Source organism: Sarcophilus harrisii, chromosome 4 (genome assembly GCF_902635505.1).
Source record: "Sarcophilus harrisii chromosome 4, mSarHar1.11, whole genome shotgun sequence".
NCBI lineage: Eukaryota > Metazoa > Chordata > Mammalia > Dasyuromorphia > Dasyuridae > Sarcophilus > Sarcophilus harrisii.
This window is the reverse complement of record NC_045429.1, coordinates 221,337,542-221,353,877: the sequence shown is the minus strand read 5'-3', so window position 1 is coordinate 221,353,877 and position 16,336 is coordinate 221,337,542. Positions and strand designations below refer to the sequence as shown.

Here is a 16,336-nt window from a genome sequence, read left to right as displayed (position 1 = left end):
CCCCTTTTGTTTTATAAATGAGCTAAGTGAGTCTTAAGAAAGTTATAGAATCAAAATTAGAACTCAAGCCTTTTGATTCCAAATGCCAGTACTTTAGTATATACCACACCATTTATGAATAAAAACCAAAAGGATAGTGACAAGAACTTCATGAAGTATGATTTAGCCCAAAATTTGCTAAAAATATTTTTTAATCAACTTTGAAGGTTAAATATATCTCCTTAAAAGGAAAAAAACTTACCAGTTTAACAGCCTCCTGAGCTGCTTCTTTTGTACAGAAAGTTACAAAAGCATATCCTCTATTTAGACCAGTAAGGGGATCCATCATTAAGCGCAGATCCCAAATAGGTCCAGCTTTTTCAAATAATGGAACAAGTTCATCTTCAAATAGATCTCTTGGAATCTTTCCAACAAATATCTATAAACATACAGATGCAGTTAAGATTCACAGATGTACTTCATGATTATCAGTTCTACAGCTCTTAAAATACAAAATGTTTCTCTTTACCTCTGTGCCAACAGAGGGCTGTTGTCCTGAATATACTGAATCTGGAGGGGGTCCCCCATATTTCCTCTGCCCGGTGGTCACATCAAGTGTGTAGCTTGTCCTTTCCAAGAGTGCCTTCAAAATTTCAATTGAATTAATATATTGTGGTCCAAAGAAATCATACCTAATATTTTTTTTATATTCTGAATTTTGTTTAAAGTTTTATTCATACTAACATTAGCCCTAATTAGATCCCCAATACTATAACATTTTTTCTAATTACCTGATAGTTATTTCATAGGGTCACATTATTTAAAGCTGGAAGAAATCTTCCAAGATCATCTAGTCCATCCAACCCATCATTTTGCAGATGAGGAAACAGAAGACATTTAAGTGGTCCAAGCAGGATTCAAACCTGACACCACACTACACCAAATTATGTACATTATACTAAAAATATGGAACAGGTGGTTTTGCTTATTAATTTTATTTACTTCAATTAGCACACCAAGCAAATTGCTTAGAAAAGAGACAATGAAAATGTTGGAACATCTTGGAGGTCTTTGATTCTAAGTCTGTTTTGGTTTTATTTTGGGTTTTTTTTTTTTTTTTTTTGCCTAGAATTAAATCCAAAAATATACTAGCTTCCACCTGCTGCTCAGGATCAGTTTCATTCTGCCTAGAAGCAAGGGATAGATTAATTTACCTCTCAGTCCCTTTACCTTCACGGTACCAAACAATAATTGTTAGGACTATTGGTTATAGCCTACCATACTGCCAGTTCCCTTTTAGTGAAGACTCAATACTTTTCAAACAATTTAGAAATATATCATTGGTCCAAGTTTTAAAGCAATAAAATACACTGCAATATATAAAAGTTTGAGTTACAAATTTACTGAGTGTTTTTTTTTTTTTAAGAACAATTTTCTAGAACATTTATCTACTTGGTTTAAATAAAATTCTGGAAGGTATATTTGAAATGTTTTTACTACTTATAACTTATATGCCAAGTGTAAACTATTTTACATAAGACTCATCAATTCTCCAATCCTAAAAACGTTATACTTTTATGTTACATTTAACACCACTTAGGAACAGGCAAACATGAAAAATTCATGCCTTTTCTTCAATTTACAATAAGCTCATAATACTACCTAATGATTTTAGGGGAATTTAATACACAGAACACAATGATTAACCTTATTTATAATAATTAAAAATATTATATTTGTTCTAATATACTTAGGTCATATTTACGTTTTTCAATGGTTTTTTTTTAATCTATAAATTACATCTTTAGCTTTTGTTCTTTATACTAAGGGTTGTTTTGGTGTTATTTCTCTTGATGAGAAAAGCAAAAAATGCTAAATTATCTAGATTATAAATTGAGTAAAACTAACATGAAATCTTTGAGATCCATTTTAAAAAGGCCAAATTGTCTTATGTGTTCCTCTTTGTATACAAAGTTCAGCCTTGCCTAGAATGCATAACACTGAAACAAGGTCTCAGAATCTGATGAATTCAAGAACATCACGGAAATAAAGAAATTCAAAGATACTTTTAATTTCCTTCCTCTGGGAAAAACATGTTGATCAGTATATTAAAACTTGTTACATCAACTTTTATGCATCAAATTATCATTAGTGCTTTCAAAAAAGATACCAGGGAAAGAGCTCTAACTCATTGCATCCTATGTCAAAACAATATATCCAAGAAAATGCTATAAACTTATTTTTACATGAAACCTAGAAAAAGTTTTCCTGATCTGGCCCTGAACAATTGATTAGAAAATTACATCACAATTTTCTGTAAAATTTAAAGACAAAATGATTTTTATAATTTGAATTACATTAAAATATCCAGTTCAATGGTTTAGGAATTTATAAATATGCCAATGTGAAAAAGCCTATTTAGATTTTTCTGAAAATACTTTTACTACATATGTGTCTATAAACTCGGTAAACTCTTTTAATAATGTGACTTTATTTCAGAAATCTCCTTTGGTATCTGACTATCAACTTCTCTTCATGCCCAACCATCCTATTCCCCTCAAGTCTAATTTAACTTCTGTTACCTCCATGCCCCAATTCCTTTTTTCCCTCCCATTTGTCAGTTCCTATCAGTAATTCTTAAATCTGTGATGTAACAGGTTTTAAATCTGTTCTTGGCTCCCAACACAATGGATTGCTCTACAAATAAAGTGGATGGACCTGGGGGCAATAGGAATTTGTGCTTCCAAATACCCCTATATTACATACTATCTAGGTAACAAACTGATGCGGAAAGGGAGATTCTAAACACCCGCTTAAAACATGAGACATCAAAGCATCAAGAAGAGAATATCTAGAAATCAACCATACACTTTCTTACACTCTCATTCCCCCTCATTTGGAATTAAAAAAACAAAAAAACAAAGATAAATCTTAAATTGTACTCTAGAAATTAATTGTAAATTACAGATTTTCATAGTAGTTAAAGAGTACAAAAAAGATTGAATAGAAATAGGTGCTTTACAACCTAAGAATTAAAGAGTTTAAAAGGTCTATTTCATAAATGTTTCTTACAGATTTGCTCTTGCCATTCAGATTAAACATTCCATAGCTAGAAAGGCTAAGAAAGTTTTCTCAAACCATACTTATAAGTCATTTACAGAAAAAGTTCCCAATTCCCAAATTAAGTTTGCCTGTCTTGTTTTCAAGGAAAAAAAATTAAAGGTGTACCTTAATTTTTGCCTCATCTGGTCCTTTGCTAGAATCGGCCACTTTGGTCCCCTGTTTTTCTCTCTGCCTATATGTCTTCATGACTCCACATAAAAAGGCACTTTTGTTCTATAAATAAATAAAAAAATGTTCCTGTCAGGTTAAATGGCAACTGTTACTTTCCTCTTTGTTTCAATATAAAAATTGCACAATTCAAATATATGTTTTATCAAGCACTATGAGCAGTAGTATAAATCGGTGAGCATTACCTGAACATGTGAGAGATCACTGTCTTTAAACTGTTGAAGTACTGCCAATGCACCGTCTTCATTAAATTCTTTTAAAGCTTCAATAGCTCTTTCATCTAGATCACTGTGTGCAACTAAACCTAGGGAAGAAAATGTTTACTAATTAGTAATTACCTCATAATGCATATTTTTCCCAAGGTATTTTAAGGGGAAATTTCAGTTATTTTAATAAAAATGTTGTCCAATAACAATGTCTCATTAAAATAGCAAGCTTCATGGATAAGATTAGTCTCGATCATTCTATTGCTACAGTACTGAACCTGCCTTATAAAAACTAAAAATCAATCTATGCAAGATATTCCAATTGAAAACTCAACTCAAATCCAATTGCTATGTGAAAAACATACCATCACCAAAGAAAAATACATTAAGCAAATCTAAAGCTACTCAAAATTACTTAACAAGAAGCCTAGTGGAAAACACCAAAACAATCACTTGCTCCCACTAACAGCAATTTCATACATGCTCAACTGGACCCCCTAGCCAGCCTGCCTACCTGTTTTATCCCCTCCCCTCCATTATTTTAGACTCATGACTGATTTCTCTTTCAATAGAAAAATTACCACAAAATCAAAACTGCAGTCCCCATACTAATTGGAAACCACAAAAAGTTGCTCTTTTAGTTTAATTCTATAAGTCCAATAGACAAATTTCATAATGATTTTGCAAGTTGTATCTTACCTGCAACGTAAATTTCATCTAGTTTTTCAGCAACTTTCTGTGGTAAACCAGCATCAAGCAATGTCTGGAAATGCTCAGAATGGGTAACTGCAGAAGAAGTATCCATGGGCTCTTCAGTACCATTCCCATTAACATGTTCAGTAGCCATGTTTCCAGAGATCTGTTCAAATGCAATAGGCAAAATTAACCTACATTCTTCAAAAAGGACATAGATGACAATATTGGAGTCCCAGGCTGTCCTCTATCACTTATTACAATAGCCAGACAGCACCTACCGTGAAAGACACTAATGCCTGACAACTGACTTGAGTTAAAGGGCAAAAAAATAAAATCACTGTTTTACTTGGAACACCACCCCTGAACTCGCCTAACACAATAACCAGAAAGGAATATTTTATAAACATGGGTAGGCATGCCACCTGCAGCTCCGCTGCTCAGTCACTTAGCAAAAGCTGCGTGGAGAAGTAGCAAAAGAAAGAAACCAAAAAAATTTTTTCTACCTCTAGAGTAAAGATCCAAAATGCACACTTTTTCCCGCCTGCCGCTTCTGAATCGATAACAAGCAAAAAGAACAAAGCGCTCAGATAACTACCCCCCCAACTCTCCAGGCCCGCACCCCATCCCCCCAGCTCCTCTCCCAGAGCAGAGAGGCTCTACCACCACGGCCGCCAGGAGCCCATTAGAAACACGTGCTCCGCGCCTTCAAATGTCCTACAACTTCCTCCAACGTCTCCACACTGAGCTCCAAGGCCACAGTGGCAAAGGCCACACCAGACTCCAACAACACCCTTCACAACGAAAAAAGACCCTAAAGTACAAACAACCTAGTCGCCCCCATAACCCCCAAGGCGGCAGGACATGACTCCTGGCCACGGCCTCTCCCTCAGCTCCCCACGCCTTCCCCTCCCCCCTCCACCAAGCACCACCATCTCCGCCGTGACACATGGCTCTCCCCGGGGCGGCGGCACTATCTTTCGTCCCGTTCTCAACCTCGCAACACTCCGGCCCCACAAATACGTGACCCACAGGACGTTAAACAACTCCCCCACCCCCTCGACCGGTGCAATGACTCTGCAGCTCTGGGGTAACCCCCTCTTGCAACGGGTCATAGCCGTCGGAGCGGGAGCCGGCATGAGGGAATTCCCCGGACGGCCCTGCTCCCCCAGCTGCCCCGCAGACCTACTCACCGAACTCGCACCGCCTACAGCCTGGCGCCTGCCTGCCTGCCTCCAGGACCTAGTGCCCCCTCCCCCCGCGCGGACCAGACCCACAGCACTAGCCACGACAGCAACAAACTCAGGAACCTCTGCTACCCGCAGTCGGCACGGGGCACTCGCTAGCACCGAGGCAGGCGCCTCCTCCCTCCGGCGCTGCAGACAAAGCCCAGGCGGCGGTAGCACATGGGCGAGGAAAAGAAGCGGAGGCGGCGCTAGGGGCCGAGGCCTAGTCCCAGGCAGCACCAGCAGCCAACGTGCTCCTCTCCCCCTTGGAATCCATTTTCCAGAAAAGCCGGTTTCTCTCTCCCCGCGCCGCCCTCTCCTTCCTTTCCCTCCCCCCCCCCCGACAATGTCGCCGCGCCTTGGGAGCCTAATGCCTTCCCTCCCAGCCCGGCTGGGCCCCGTGGTTGTTACCTCCCCGTTGGGCTGCCGCGGGTAAATCCTGTCCGAGGGGATCGGGTAGCGGGAATCGCGTGCTCGCTGCTCCCTATGTCCGGCGCGAGTGGAGCTGTTGTAAAATGGCGGCCGAAGCTCACGCCGCTGGCAGCAAACCCGATCCAGTTCCACTCGCCTCCGAGCGCGCTCCCGGTGCGCGCGCGCCTCCGCGTGACCCCCCCTCCCTCGCGCCTCCGCTTTCCCCTCACACACAACCCCTGCTTTCTTCCTTCCCCCCCTCCCCACCACTCCTAGCACCCTCCTCTATCTTTTTCTCTCCTACTCGATTTCTCCTTTACCCTCTCCAATCAATATTATGGCCCGAGCTCTAGACTCCGCGAAACGATCTCTCCTTTTAGCCTTCTTTCCTCCCTGTCCCCCACTGGCCTTTCTCTCCGGGAGGGTTTCAGCCCCTCTTTCTCTCTCCCGCGCTGACGTGAGACGGAGACGACTACGCCGGGTCGCGCGCCCGCGAGCTCCGCCCCGCGCCCGGCCACCTTCCTCTGCTCCCCCAATGGGCGGGGCTCAAGACCCCGCCCTTCCGCTCGAGCGGCCACGAAGGGGGCAGACAGTGAATGAGAGACCCGCCCCTTCCCCTCCCGTCTCCTCCTCCTCTACTCCCTCCCCCCCCACCAGCCTCTCGGCTAGGCGGGGCGGGCTGGGTCGGCGTGTCCCACTCGTTCTCCTTTGTCAGGAGACAGACATCTCCCTACCCCACCCCCACTCCAACACACATGCCACCACCACTAGTCTCTCACCCACACATCCCCTCCCCCCGCCCCCAGCAGACTGGGAGCAGCGGGAGGAGGAAGAGGGCGGGGGTCACCCTCGGAACGTTGTCCTTCCCCTGGAACACCCACCGGCCGTGAGCGCGGAGCCCCAACCGCCAGCGCCGCCGCCGCCGCCCGTTCGCTCTCCCTCGGCTCGCTCGGGAAGCTGCCGGCGCACGTGTCCCCCGGGGCGGGGCGAGGCGAGGGAGACAATGGGACTGCGGGGGGAGGGGACAAGCGAGGGAGGCGGCGAGAAGAGGAGACACGCGGCGAGACTGGTACTGCCGGAGCCCAAATTGGGGTGCAGTTGTCCCCAGCCCCGAGCTGCCGGTCGGGACGCACGCCGACACAAGTACATACTCTGCGAGCGGCGAGAGACGCCCCGGGGTGCTGCGTGCGCCCGACCCCTCGGACTCCGGGGCAGCGGCGCTGGAGGCTTGCAGTTGTTTTCGGGGGTTGGAGTACCCGCCGCCGTTTGGGAACGTCTCCTCGATGCGGACTCCAGCAAGCAGTCCCCGAGCCCGCCCGCTGGCTCTCCCAGCCGCCCTTCCTTGGGGAAAAAGGCCCGATTTGGAAGCGACACCCTTCCCCCCTTCCCCCCCTCCCGCAGCGAAGGGTTGTGCAATCGTTTCGGTTTCTACCCTGCTTGGAAGCTCCCCAGGTCGTCCTCGTGGATAATATCTGCACAACTCGAAGCAAAATCCTGCACGGGTCTGAGCAACTTGGTTAGAAAACCACTTCTTTTCGGAAAACTTTGACTGCTAGTGATTATCATTTGAAATGGCATCTCCTTTGTAGTAACCCTTTATGGGTTACAAAGGACTTTAGACAAAGGCACGTTTTTATTTTGTTGGCTTGTTAAGGGAATTTTCCCTAGAAAGCTAACTAACGCTTCGGAAAAGATATCATTGACCTTTTGTTGGAACATCCTGCTTTTTTTTTTTTTTTTTTTTTTTTTGAGTGTTTTATAGTTTCAACAAAGATATATTGAACTGATTTCCCGGAAAAAAAAACTTTTTCGTGAGTCACTATCGAGTTCATAGTTTCAAAGGAGTTTGGTATACTTCCATTTAAAATGGTCCATAGTTATGCAACAGTTCGAAACTAGTTTTACACTTTCGCACCAAAATAATAAATGTTTATTGAGCGTGAACATGAAAACTTAACGAATATAGTTTAGCATCTTTTCATACATTCCCTTGCTAGATATCATGTGTAGGATCTAGGGTTTACCTTAAAATAAACTTTTAAAATCTTGTATCAGCTAAAATCCAGCTGGTAACAATGGTAACGCTTGGTGTCCCATTAAGGAAATCCAAAAAGAGCAGCCCAGGTAGTGAACAGAGAACTTGCTTTCAAATAATCGATGTCACATCGTGACCCTGGTCGAGTCATTTCACCTTGTCGCTTCACCTTGTCGCAGCTCTCTAAAATAAGTTGCAGAATATTTTCCAAAGTGCATTTGGAAGAATTTCCCTTACTGGGAACCTGAAAGTTTATCACATCCTCACTTCCATTCTCCAATCCTACCTTCCCCCTAACAAAAAAGTTTTAATGAATAGGTCTTGACTCACAATGACCTGCCTACAACTGGATAGACTTGAAATAGATACTCAAATAGATTATCTCTTTTCTTATACCACTGCTGAAAATTCTGTTCTAGGGTATAATAATGCCTAAAATATCCCATGTCAATTACTGCATAGTGACAAACATTAAATGTGACAATTTTGAATATATCGCATTTACTACAAGTCTCCCACTTTTAGATTTTTCTGGATTCTAGAGAAGTATAGAAATAATGGGAATGATCACAGTGAGAAAAATGGGAAACTAAGATATTGTTTGTTCTTTCTCGGGGTATTGGAAGGTCTAATAAAGTAGGCATTACAGACTTTGCCTATCCCAAACACCCAACTGAATTTCCCCAACAGTACATTATTAAAGAACCCTTCAGGGTTGTTAGTATCCCCAAAGTGTTAAACACTTATGAATACCTTGAGCAAGTGATCTCCTTCAATGGGATTAAACCCGAGGAACTATTATACTTTAAAAATAAAAGTGCCAAGTGCTAATGTACCTCTTAAGGGCTATTTTCAAAACAAATAATAAAACTATTCCCTAAGTTTTAGAGAAAGAAATATAAATTGAGAAAAATTTGCACATTAGCAACATAGAAAAAAAATGGATTTGAGAAGTACTTGTTCTTTGACATAAATTGGGCTATAGTTTAAATAGTGGAGATAATTGAATTATTTGCTGCTAAATATCAAATCAGTTCAAATGAGATAATATTTATATAGCACTTATTCCTGGCACATAGTTGGCACTATCTACATGCTTATTCTCTATCTTCCTCCCTCTTCCTCTTCCCAAAACACATCTCAGAAAAGATAAATATCTTTACATTTATTTTGTTAGAATCTCTTGCTAAAAATGTTTTGTCTTTGAAGGCCATCTCAATAAGCTAAAGAGAAAAAATATTCAGTCAAAATATTATGGGGAGAGGAGGAACTCCCTGGCATACCATAGAAACTGGAGCTGAAAGAAACCTTTGGGAAGGATAGCAGTATGGTCCCATTAGCAAGCTAATTGGATTTAGAGTTAAAGATATGATTTAGAATCCATGCTTTGCTCTTGTCGGTATGGCCTTCTAGAGGACCTTTCAACCCCAAATCCTTTAAGGCTCAGAAAAGTTGTAAATTCCCAAAGGCCACAAAAGTCATAACAACTAGCAAAGTTCGTATTTCAAAACCCAGAACCCCTAACCCATTGCACTATATCGCATATCACCCCAATTAAACAGTTTGGGTTGATTTTTTTCCCTTCTTATATCTCTCTCCCTACCCTCCTACTCCTTCACTATGAAAAGTAACATGGGTAAAGAGCTGGATTTGGAACCAAGAAGAATTGGATTCAGATTCTACCTCTGATGCTTACTATAACCTGGGCAATTCAATGCTCTAGACAACACGATGAGATTGAAAGTTGTCGAATTATGTATTCCAGTTAACTGTGTTAATATGTAGACAGTCTAGTGGACTTAGAAACATGGGTCAGTCTTAATTCTTCCACTTAGCAAATATTTGACTACTTCCTTCACAGAACTTCAAGGATCAAATTAAATAATACCTGTGTAGTGAGATATCGGAAGTCAGTATCTGCTAGAGGATATAAGGTCCCCAATGTGAGGGAGAAAACTGTCTTTTCAGGTAGAATCACCACTCTGAAGCTCCAAGAGGCTCCAGGAGATAAATGTTTGTTCAGGACTTTATATCTGCCCAAAGGAAAAACAAAAGAAAACACTTATTCCCCAATGCCCTGTTATATTTGTAAAGTGAAAAGTCTGAAGGCTTAAATCAATCTAAGATATTATTAAATGTGGCTTAAACCATGCTTTATGAGGCTAGAAAAGGTCTTTCATACCTAGCACCTCAGCAACTAAGGGAAATATACATCATTGAACTTTGAACAAAAGAAAAATATTTATTATAAGCAAAGGAACATGGTTTTGAGAGTGAAGAGCTAGCCTCAAAGGAAGACATGGGTTACAGCCCTCTGACCCACACATACTAGTTTTGTGAGTCCAAGTAAATCACTCAACTATGTGCTTTGTCTAGCTATAAAATTTTCTAGGAAGGGGTTGATTTGCATTGCCTAAAGGATGTTTCCTCACCAGGAAGTTTCTATGCCAATAAAATGATTATCCTCATATCCAGAGAACTTTTGAAATTAAAAAGTAAAATACCCAATAAAAGGATAAGAATCACAAAGTGGATCCAAGATATGAAGGGAGTGTGTGGGGAAATATCTTTAGAAGGCAGAGCCAAAAATGATTGAGTAGTGGGAAAAAGTACATCAAGTTCCCTCTAATCCTAAATCCCTTCAAACAGCTCTAGAAAGTTGTTCAGTCATTTCAGTAATGTCAGACTTGTTTGTGACCCCCTTTGGGGCTTTCTTGGCAGAGATATTGTAGTGATTTCCCATTTTCTTCACTTCATTTTACAGATAAGGAAACTGAGGCAAATAGGTTAAGTGACTTGCTCAAGGTCACACAATAAGTATCTGAAGCAGGCTTTAAACTCATGCATTGGCTATCTATCCATTATGCCATCTTTTAAAAGGAGAAATCTTTAAAAAAAAAAAAAAATCACGTCATTTTTCCAGCTCAATGCAGCCTAATGTCTCTTTTTAAGAGATAGGCAAAAATGTCTGCAGACACTGCGGACAATCAAAACACTTCAGCCCAGGGAGAAACTGTACCAGGGCCAGAATATGCCCCAAACCAGGGCACTGCAATCTTGTGTAGGATATAGGAATAGGTACCACATTGGCAACTTTGTCATTTAGTAGCCAGTTTCTTGTCACCAATCCAGGATGTACTAAAGAGGGACTGATTCTAAAGTAGGAGCAAATTTAGAAATAAGCAGCAATGGTGATATTGAGACCCCTCTCACTTTCCCTCTTCTCTCCCCCTTCCCCCCTCCCCCCCCCCCCCCCCCCCCCTCCCAGGACAGAGCAGGGCTTCAGTTCCAACTTCTAGCCCAATGTGAGCCTGCGAAGGAAGCTTTGTCACAGGAATCCCAAACCAAACCTTGTGATTCTGTCACTATGAAGCATTAGAGCTTCCCTCTTATCTAACAGTGGCTGAGTTCGGCAGCAGTCCACTGCTAACACTCAACCCCAAGTCAGAAACTTGGAGAACTCATCAGAGGCAACAATCATAAACCACTGTGAAAGCACTGAAAACTTCCAGATCCCCAGCTTGTGCTGTCTCAAATTAATAACCAATTTTCTATGGGGGAGATCCAGGATTTTTTTCCCTTTCTCTTTCCTTAATCTGTTCAAACCCCACCAAACAGGGGAAGCCCATTCGGTTCTACTCAGACTTGGGTGGGGGTAGATCAGATTGCCCAGGGCTGGGGGTGTCAGGGAATTAGAGTAAGATAATCAAAATCAATTTAACCCAGTCCCTTATTACAATAGGTCCACCTCTTATTATACTATTCATTCTTTAATTAATTACCAGTCAGAATCGATTGCCACCTATTGAGAATACCCACTCTTCCAAGGACATATAAGCATAAAAGGTCACCATAAGCAATCTTTGGTTTATGAAAAATGACCAAATGACCATCCTTTTATTAATTATTCTATAGACATAATTAATAATTATTAATTACCCAGAAATCATTTATCTCAAACTTTTTATTTGTCATGCCCTGAGTTCCTGAATTCAAAATTCAATATCCCAAGGATCAGCCCAGACATTCCCTCCAGAAGTTTGCAGAGTCCCCCCTAACATCAAATTGATGTAGGAAGAAGTCAAGCAATAAATATTCATTAAGCTTCTACCATATGCTAGGCAAAGTGTTAAATGCTTTACAAATATACAATTCTTTAAGGTAGGTACTATTTTTATCCCCATTTTACAGTCAAGGAAACTGAGATAGACTTGGCCAAGGTAAAATAACTAATAAGTGTATGAGGCCATATTTAAACACAAATCTTTCAGACTTCAGGCCCAGCACTCCACTGCCATAGAGCTTCCTAGACAGGAAGAATAGGTTAACCAAGAAAAGAATTCCAACAAGAAAATATATTATACTAACAAAGATACTCACCCCCAAAACTCAGAATGATTCTAAAATATCTACAAAGAAAATAACTCAAAACAAAAAACATAGGCTGGACATGAATTCAAGTAGAATTCCTAGAAGAGAAGAATAAAGAGAGTTTTTTTTTTTTTTTTTAACAATGAAATTAATATGCTAGATAGGGGAAGGAGAAATGGAAAAGAAACAAGATCTGGAAGAAAAAAAATGGAAAGAGAATTAACAAAAGGTCCAAAATCTTGCTGAACTAAGAAACTTTTTAAAAATTAGAATGAGCTAAATGGAAGCCAAAGGATTCTATAATACAAGGATTATTAAAAATAAAGTTAATAGACTGAAAAAAATACAAGAAAATGTAAGCTCTCTCATAGCAAAAACAACTGATCTGTTAAATAGATCAAAGAAAAAATATTTAAGAATCATTTTCATTGTTCATTTGTGTCTGACTCTTCATGATATTGTTATTGGGTTTTCTTGGCAAAAGTACTAGAATTTCTCGCTATATCTTTCCCTAATGAATTAAGGTGAAGCAGAAAACAGATTAAGTGACTGGCCTAGAGTCATACAACTAATAGTAAATATCTCAAGAATTATGGGACTAAGAGCAATTAGATAGTATGATGGATAGAATAGGATCTTTGAGTTTGAAGGACCTAAGTGTAAATTTCACTTCAAACACAACACTTATTGGCTATATGACCTTGAGCAAATGACTTAAGTCTGATTGCCTCTCAAAAACAACAAATTGCTAAAATATTACTTTACTGAGTTAGAAAAAATAATAACAAAATTAATTTGGAAGAACAAAAGGTCAAGAATTTCCAAGAAATTAAGGGGGGAAAAGGCAGTACCAGATCTTAAGTTATAAGGTAAGAGAATTATTGAAGCATAAAAATGGATAATTTTGATTATCCTTTTCTTTTTTAAAATATCTTTTACTCCCTCCCATTACATGTTGAAACAATTTTTTAAACGTTTTTTTTTTAAGTTTTGTGTTCCAAATTGTATCCCTATCTTCTTTTCCTCTCCCCTCCCTGAGATGGTAAGCAATCAGATACAGATTATACATCTGCAATCATATAAAATATTTGCATATTAATCATTTTATACAAGAATGCTTGAATAAAAAAATGGAAGAAAGTAAAAAATAGCATGCTTCATTGTTTCTGTTAAACCCTTTCTCTAGTCAGTCAATTAGTAAATATTAAGCACCAAAAGCTTGGTTGGACATCAAAGATGGCAAAGTCATTCACAGTATCCCAGAACATCACCAGTCATTTTGATTTTTGTTTTGCCACTGGACTTCAATGATTGTGGAAGAGAAAGTAAGGCTGACTACTTTTTCTCAGCTCTGCTTACCTAAATTCAATTCATGAGCAAGTCAAAACATTACCCATATATCATTGATTCTCTTCAAAAACTAAGGATAAACAACAATCAGCTATTATGCCAAGTACAGTGTGTTAAAATGCTAGCAATACAAAGCTATTCCTGAAACCATATACTGAAATTACTACAGAAATGTAAAAAGAAAAAAAAATACAAAAATTCAAAACCAGGTAAAAAATATTTAACTCCTCTCTAAAGACTTAGAACCGAAAGCACTTTAGGGATCAGACCATCTAGTTAAACACCCATTTTTACAGATGATACTGATACCAGGAAAATGAAATGACTTTCCCCAAAATTCATATAGGGAGGAAAGAAGGAGTAGAGCTAGGATTTGATTTCACAATTCTCAGAATGCAGAGCCAGTGGGCTTTCTCCACATCACAGACAATTTCACATGGACAAAGATTTAGATGCAATGGAAATACCAACAACGATTTCTCACTATGGAGGAATGATTTGTCTCCTTGGTTCTCTTCCTTCTTTATTTCCAATAACAATAAAAGATTTTGCATGAAATTAGTTGGAGCAAGAACAAGAAGAGTCATAAATAATTTAGTGTTCTTATTAAAGAACTTCAACTCTAATATAAAGAAATTATTTTTGGTGGTTCCTGAATATAGGCAAATTCTAATCATTTTTGATTGTCAAAAACTCCCTGAAAGACAGCATTGTAAAATAGGAAGAGCATAGCATCAGAAGTTAGGGAAATCTATTTTCAAATTTTGTCTTTGACATTTACTATTTTTGTGATTTTGGGTGCATCACTTTATCTCCTCAGATGCAAAATGGTGTAGGACATGGGGATAGGAGGACATGGAGGAAGAGATGGATTTACAATCCAATTCAGTCTTCTCCAGGAAACTGGTACTCCCCCCCTTACATTCTATTTTCTTTAAATTTTCAGCCTCTCCTAGCAGCTATTTCCCAGCTGTCTAAAAATAGTTCTATGTCTCCTCCATTCTTTAAAAAAAAAAAAATCTTCACTTAACCTCATCATTTATGCTATCATCCTTTATCTTTCCTCCCTTTCTCTGATGAAGACTGAAATAGCCACCTATTTTTACCTAATCAATTTATTTTCTACTACCCAAAGCAGCAGGTCCAAACTTTACAGTATCTCCCCAAGAATCCCACAGCCCTTCTTCCCTGCACCTTCTCAACTAATCTTGCCTCATTCTTCACTGGAAAAATTAAGGCCATTTGATGAAAGCTCTCCCTTTTCCCTTTCCCTTCTATTCACATCATTCAGACATCTTTCCCCAACTATTTCAGAGATGACTCTTCTTTGACAAAGAAAACACTTCTCCATTAACTTATGATGCCCTCTCTTTATGATGACTTCCTTTACTGAGTACCTCCATTTCCTCTTTTCTCACTTGTTTTTAAGCCTTCTGAAATCTGACTTCCAAATTCTGGAAATTTGAAATATTTCCAAATTCATCTGTTGTAAAGTCTGGGCTAGCTCCCTGGAGGCCTCAGGAACAGCTAGAATAAGAATAAGTAAAAGTCCTTGGTTTTCAGGGGGAGAAGTGAAGGAGGCAGACAAACTGCCACAAGCTTCCCACCAAACTTCCTTCTCCTGTTCCTGCTGCAAAGTGAAGTTCTCTTGCCTCTCTTACCCCATCCCTCAATCCTTACCTACAATTATCTGTATACACCAAACATCAGCAGATGCTGGCAGATGCCAGCAGGGAACAGTGAAAAGGGCCATTTCCCCAAACATATGCTAATAGAATCATTGTCCAATAGGTAATTATCTTTAAATACTCAGTTGTCTGATTCAAACACACCTTTTAAGAATTTCAGCCCTTTACAATCTGTTTCAAGGAAGGAAGAAAGGAAAGGAAAGAAAAGAGGGAAGGAGGGAGAGAAGGAAGAAAATGAGGAAAAGATGGAAGAAGGAAGGGAAGGAGAGAAAAAGAAAAGGAAGGAGGGAAAAAAGAAAAGGAGGGAAGGAAGAAGAAAGAAGGAAGAAAGGAACTGTTCTCTCTAGTCACCAATGATCTCTTAATCTCTTATTGTCAAATTTAATAGCCTTTTCTCAGTTCTCATTCTTGACTTCTCTACAGCCTTTGACGTTGGCAATAACTCTTCTGAATATTCTCTGTTTTCATTATATTATTCTCTCCTGGTTGTCCTGTGTGGTTGCTTCCTTTCGCCTCTGCTTGATTTTCACCCACTTCATCGAGGTGATTTATCCCCCAAGGCTCTGTTATTGGCTATAAACATTGGTTATTCTCTTTCCCATATTCTCTAGTTTGGTGATCTCATCAGTTCCCATGGGTTCAAGTCATATCAAGTTTCATATCACTAACTGCTTTTTAAACATCTTGAATCAGATGTCCCATAAGCATTTCAAATTTCAGATAATGCCCCAAACCAAAACTTGTTATCTTTCCCCAAAAAACCCTCCCTTCTTCTCAAGTTCTCTATAATTTTTTAGGCCACTACAATTCTCTTAGTAACTCTGTAATGCCAGAGAAACTGAGGCAAGATAGAGATTAGACAGTTTTTAATATTTTATTTGAGGAGAGATTGTGTTGGGGGCATGTTGCCTCCAGGGCTGATGTCTCAAAGCATCTAGCAGCGAATGTGTTTCCCATGAAATATAGCTACTGAGGTAGACTGAGGCAAAGGCAGAGTCAGAGCACTAAGAGCGGGAACACACTATCAATCTGGTTCTGACAGGGTGGGGGAGGCACTGGACATTCTGATAAATTGGGATCAAGAAC

At 39.9% G+C, this 16,336-nt stretch overlaps 1 protein-coding gene across 9 annotated transcripts in view; it reads right to left on the bottom strand.

Annotated features, from left to right (window-relative positions):
- The window catches only part of SYNCRIP (synaptotagmin binding cytoplasmic RNA interacting protein), a 35,203-nt gene extending 28,224 nt beyond the window's left edge, over positions 1–6,979 (bottom strand). For 4 of the 9 annotated variants that reach the window (XM_003769255.4, XM_023503099.2, XM_023503100.2 and 1 more), the window contains exons 1-6: positions 5,807–5,920; positions 4,176–4,335; positions 3,456–3,574; positions 3,208–3,315; positions 509–622; positions 242–418 (exon numbers count right to left, since the gene is read on the bottom strand). In XM_003769255.4, the coding sequence (XP_003769303.1) occupies positions 242–418; positions 509–622; positions 3,208–3,315; positions 3,456–3,574; positions 4,176–4,323 (666 nt within the window). In that variant the 5' untranslated portion in view covers positions 4,324–4,335; positions 5,807–5,920. Of the gene's footprint in view, positions 1–241; positions 419–508; positions 623–3,207; positions 3,316–3,455; positions 3,575–4,175; positions 4,336–5,806; positions 6,037–6,214; positions 6,240–6,687; positions 6,762–6,957 lie in introns of those variants that run through there. The other 5 variants (XM_031964554.1, XM_031964556.1, XM_023503098.2 and 2 more) reach the window with 5 other exon arrangements.
- Between the last annotated feature and the right edge of the window lie 9,357 nt (positions 6,980–16,336).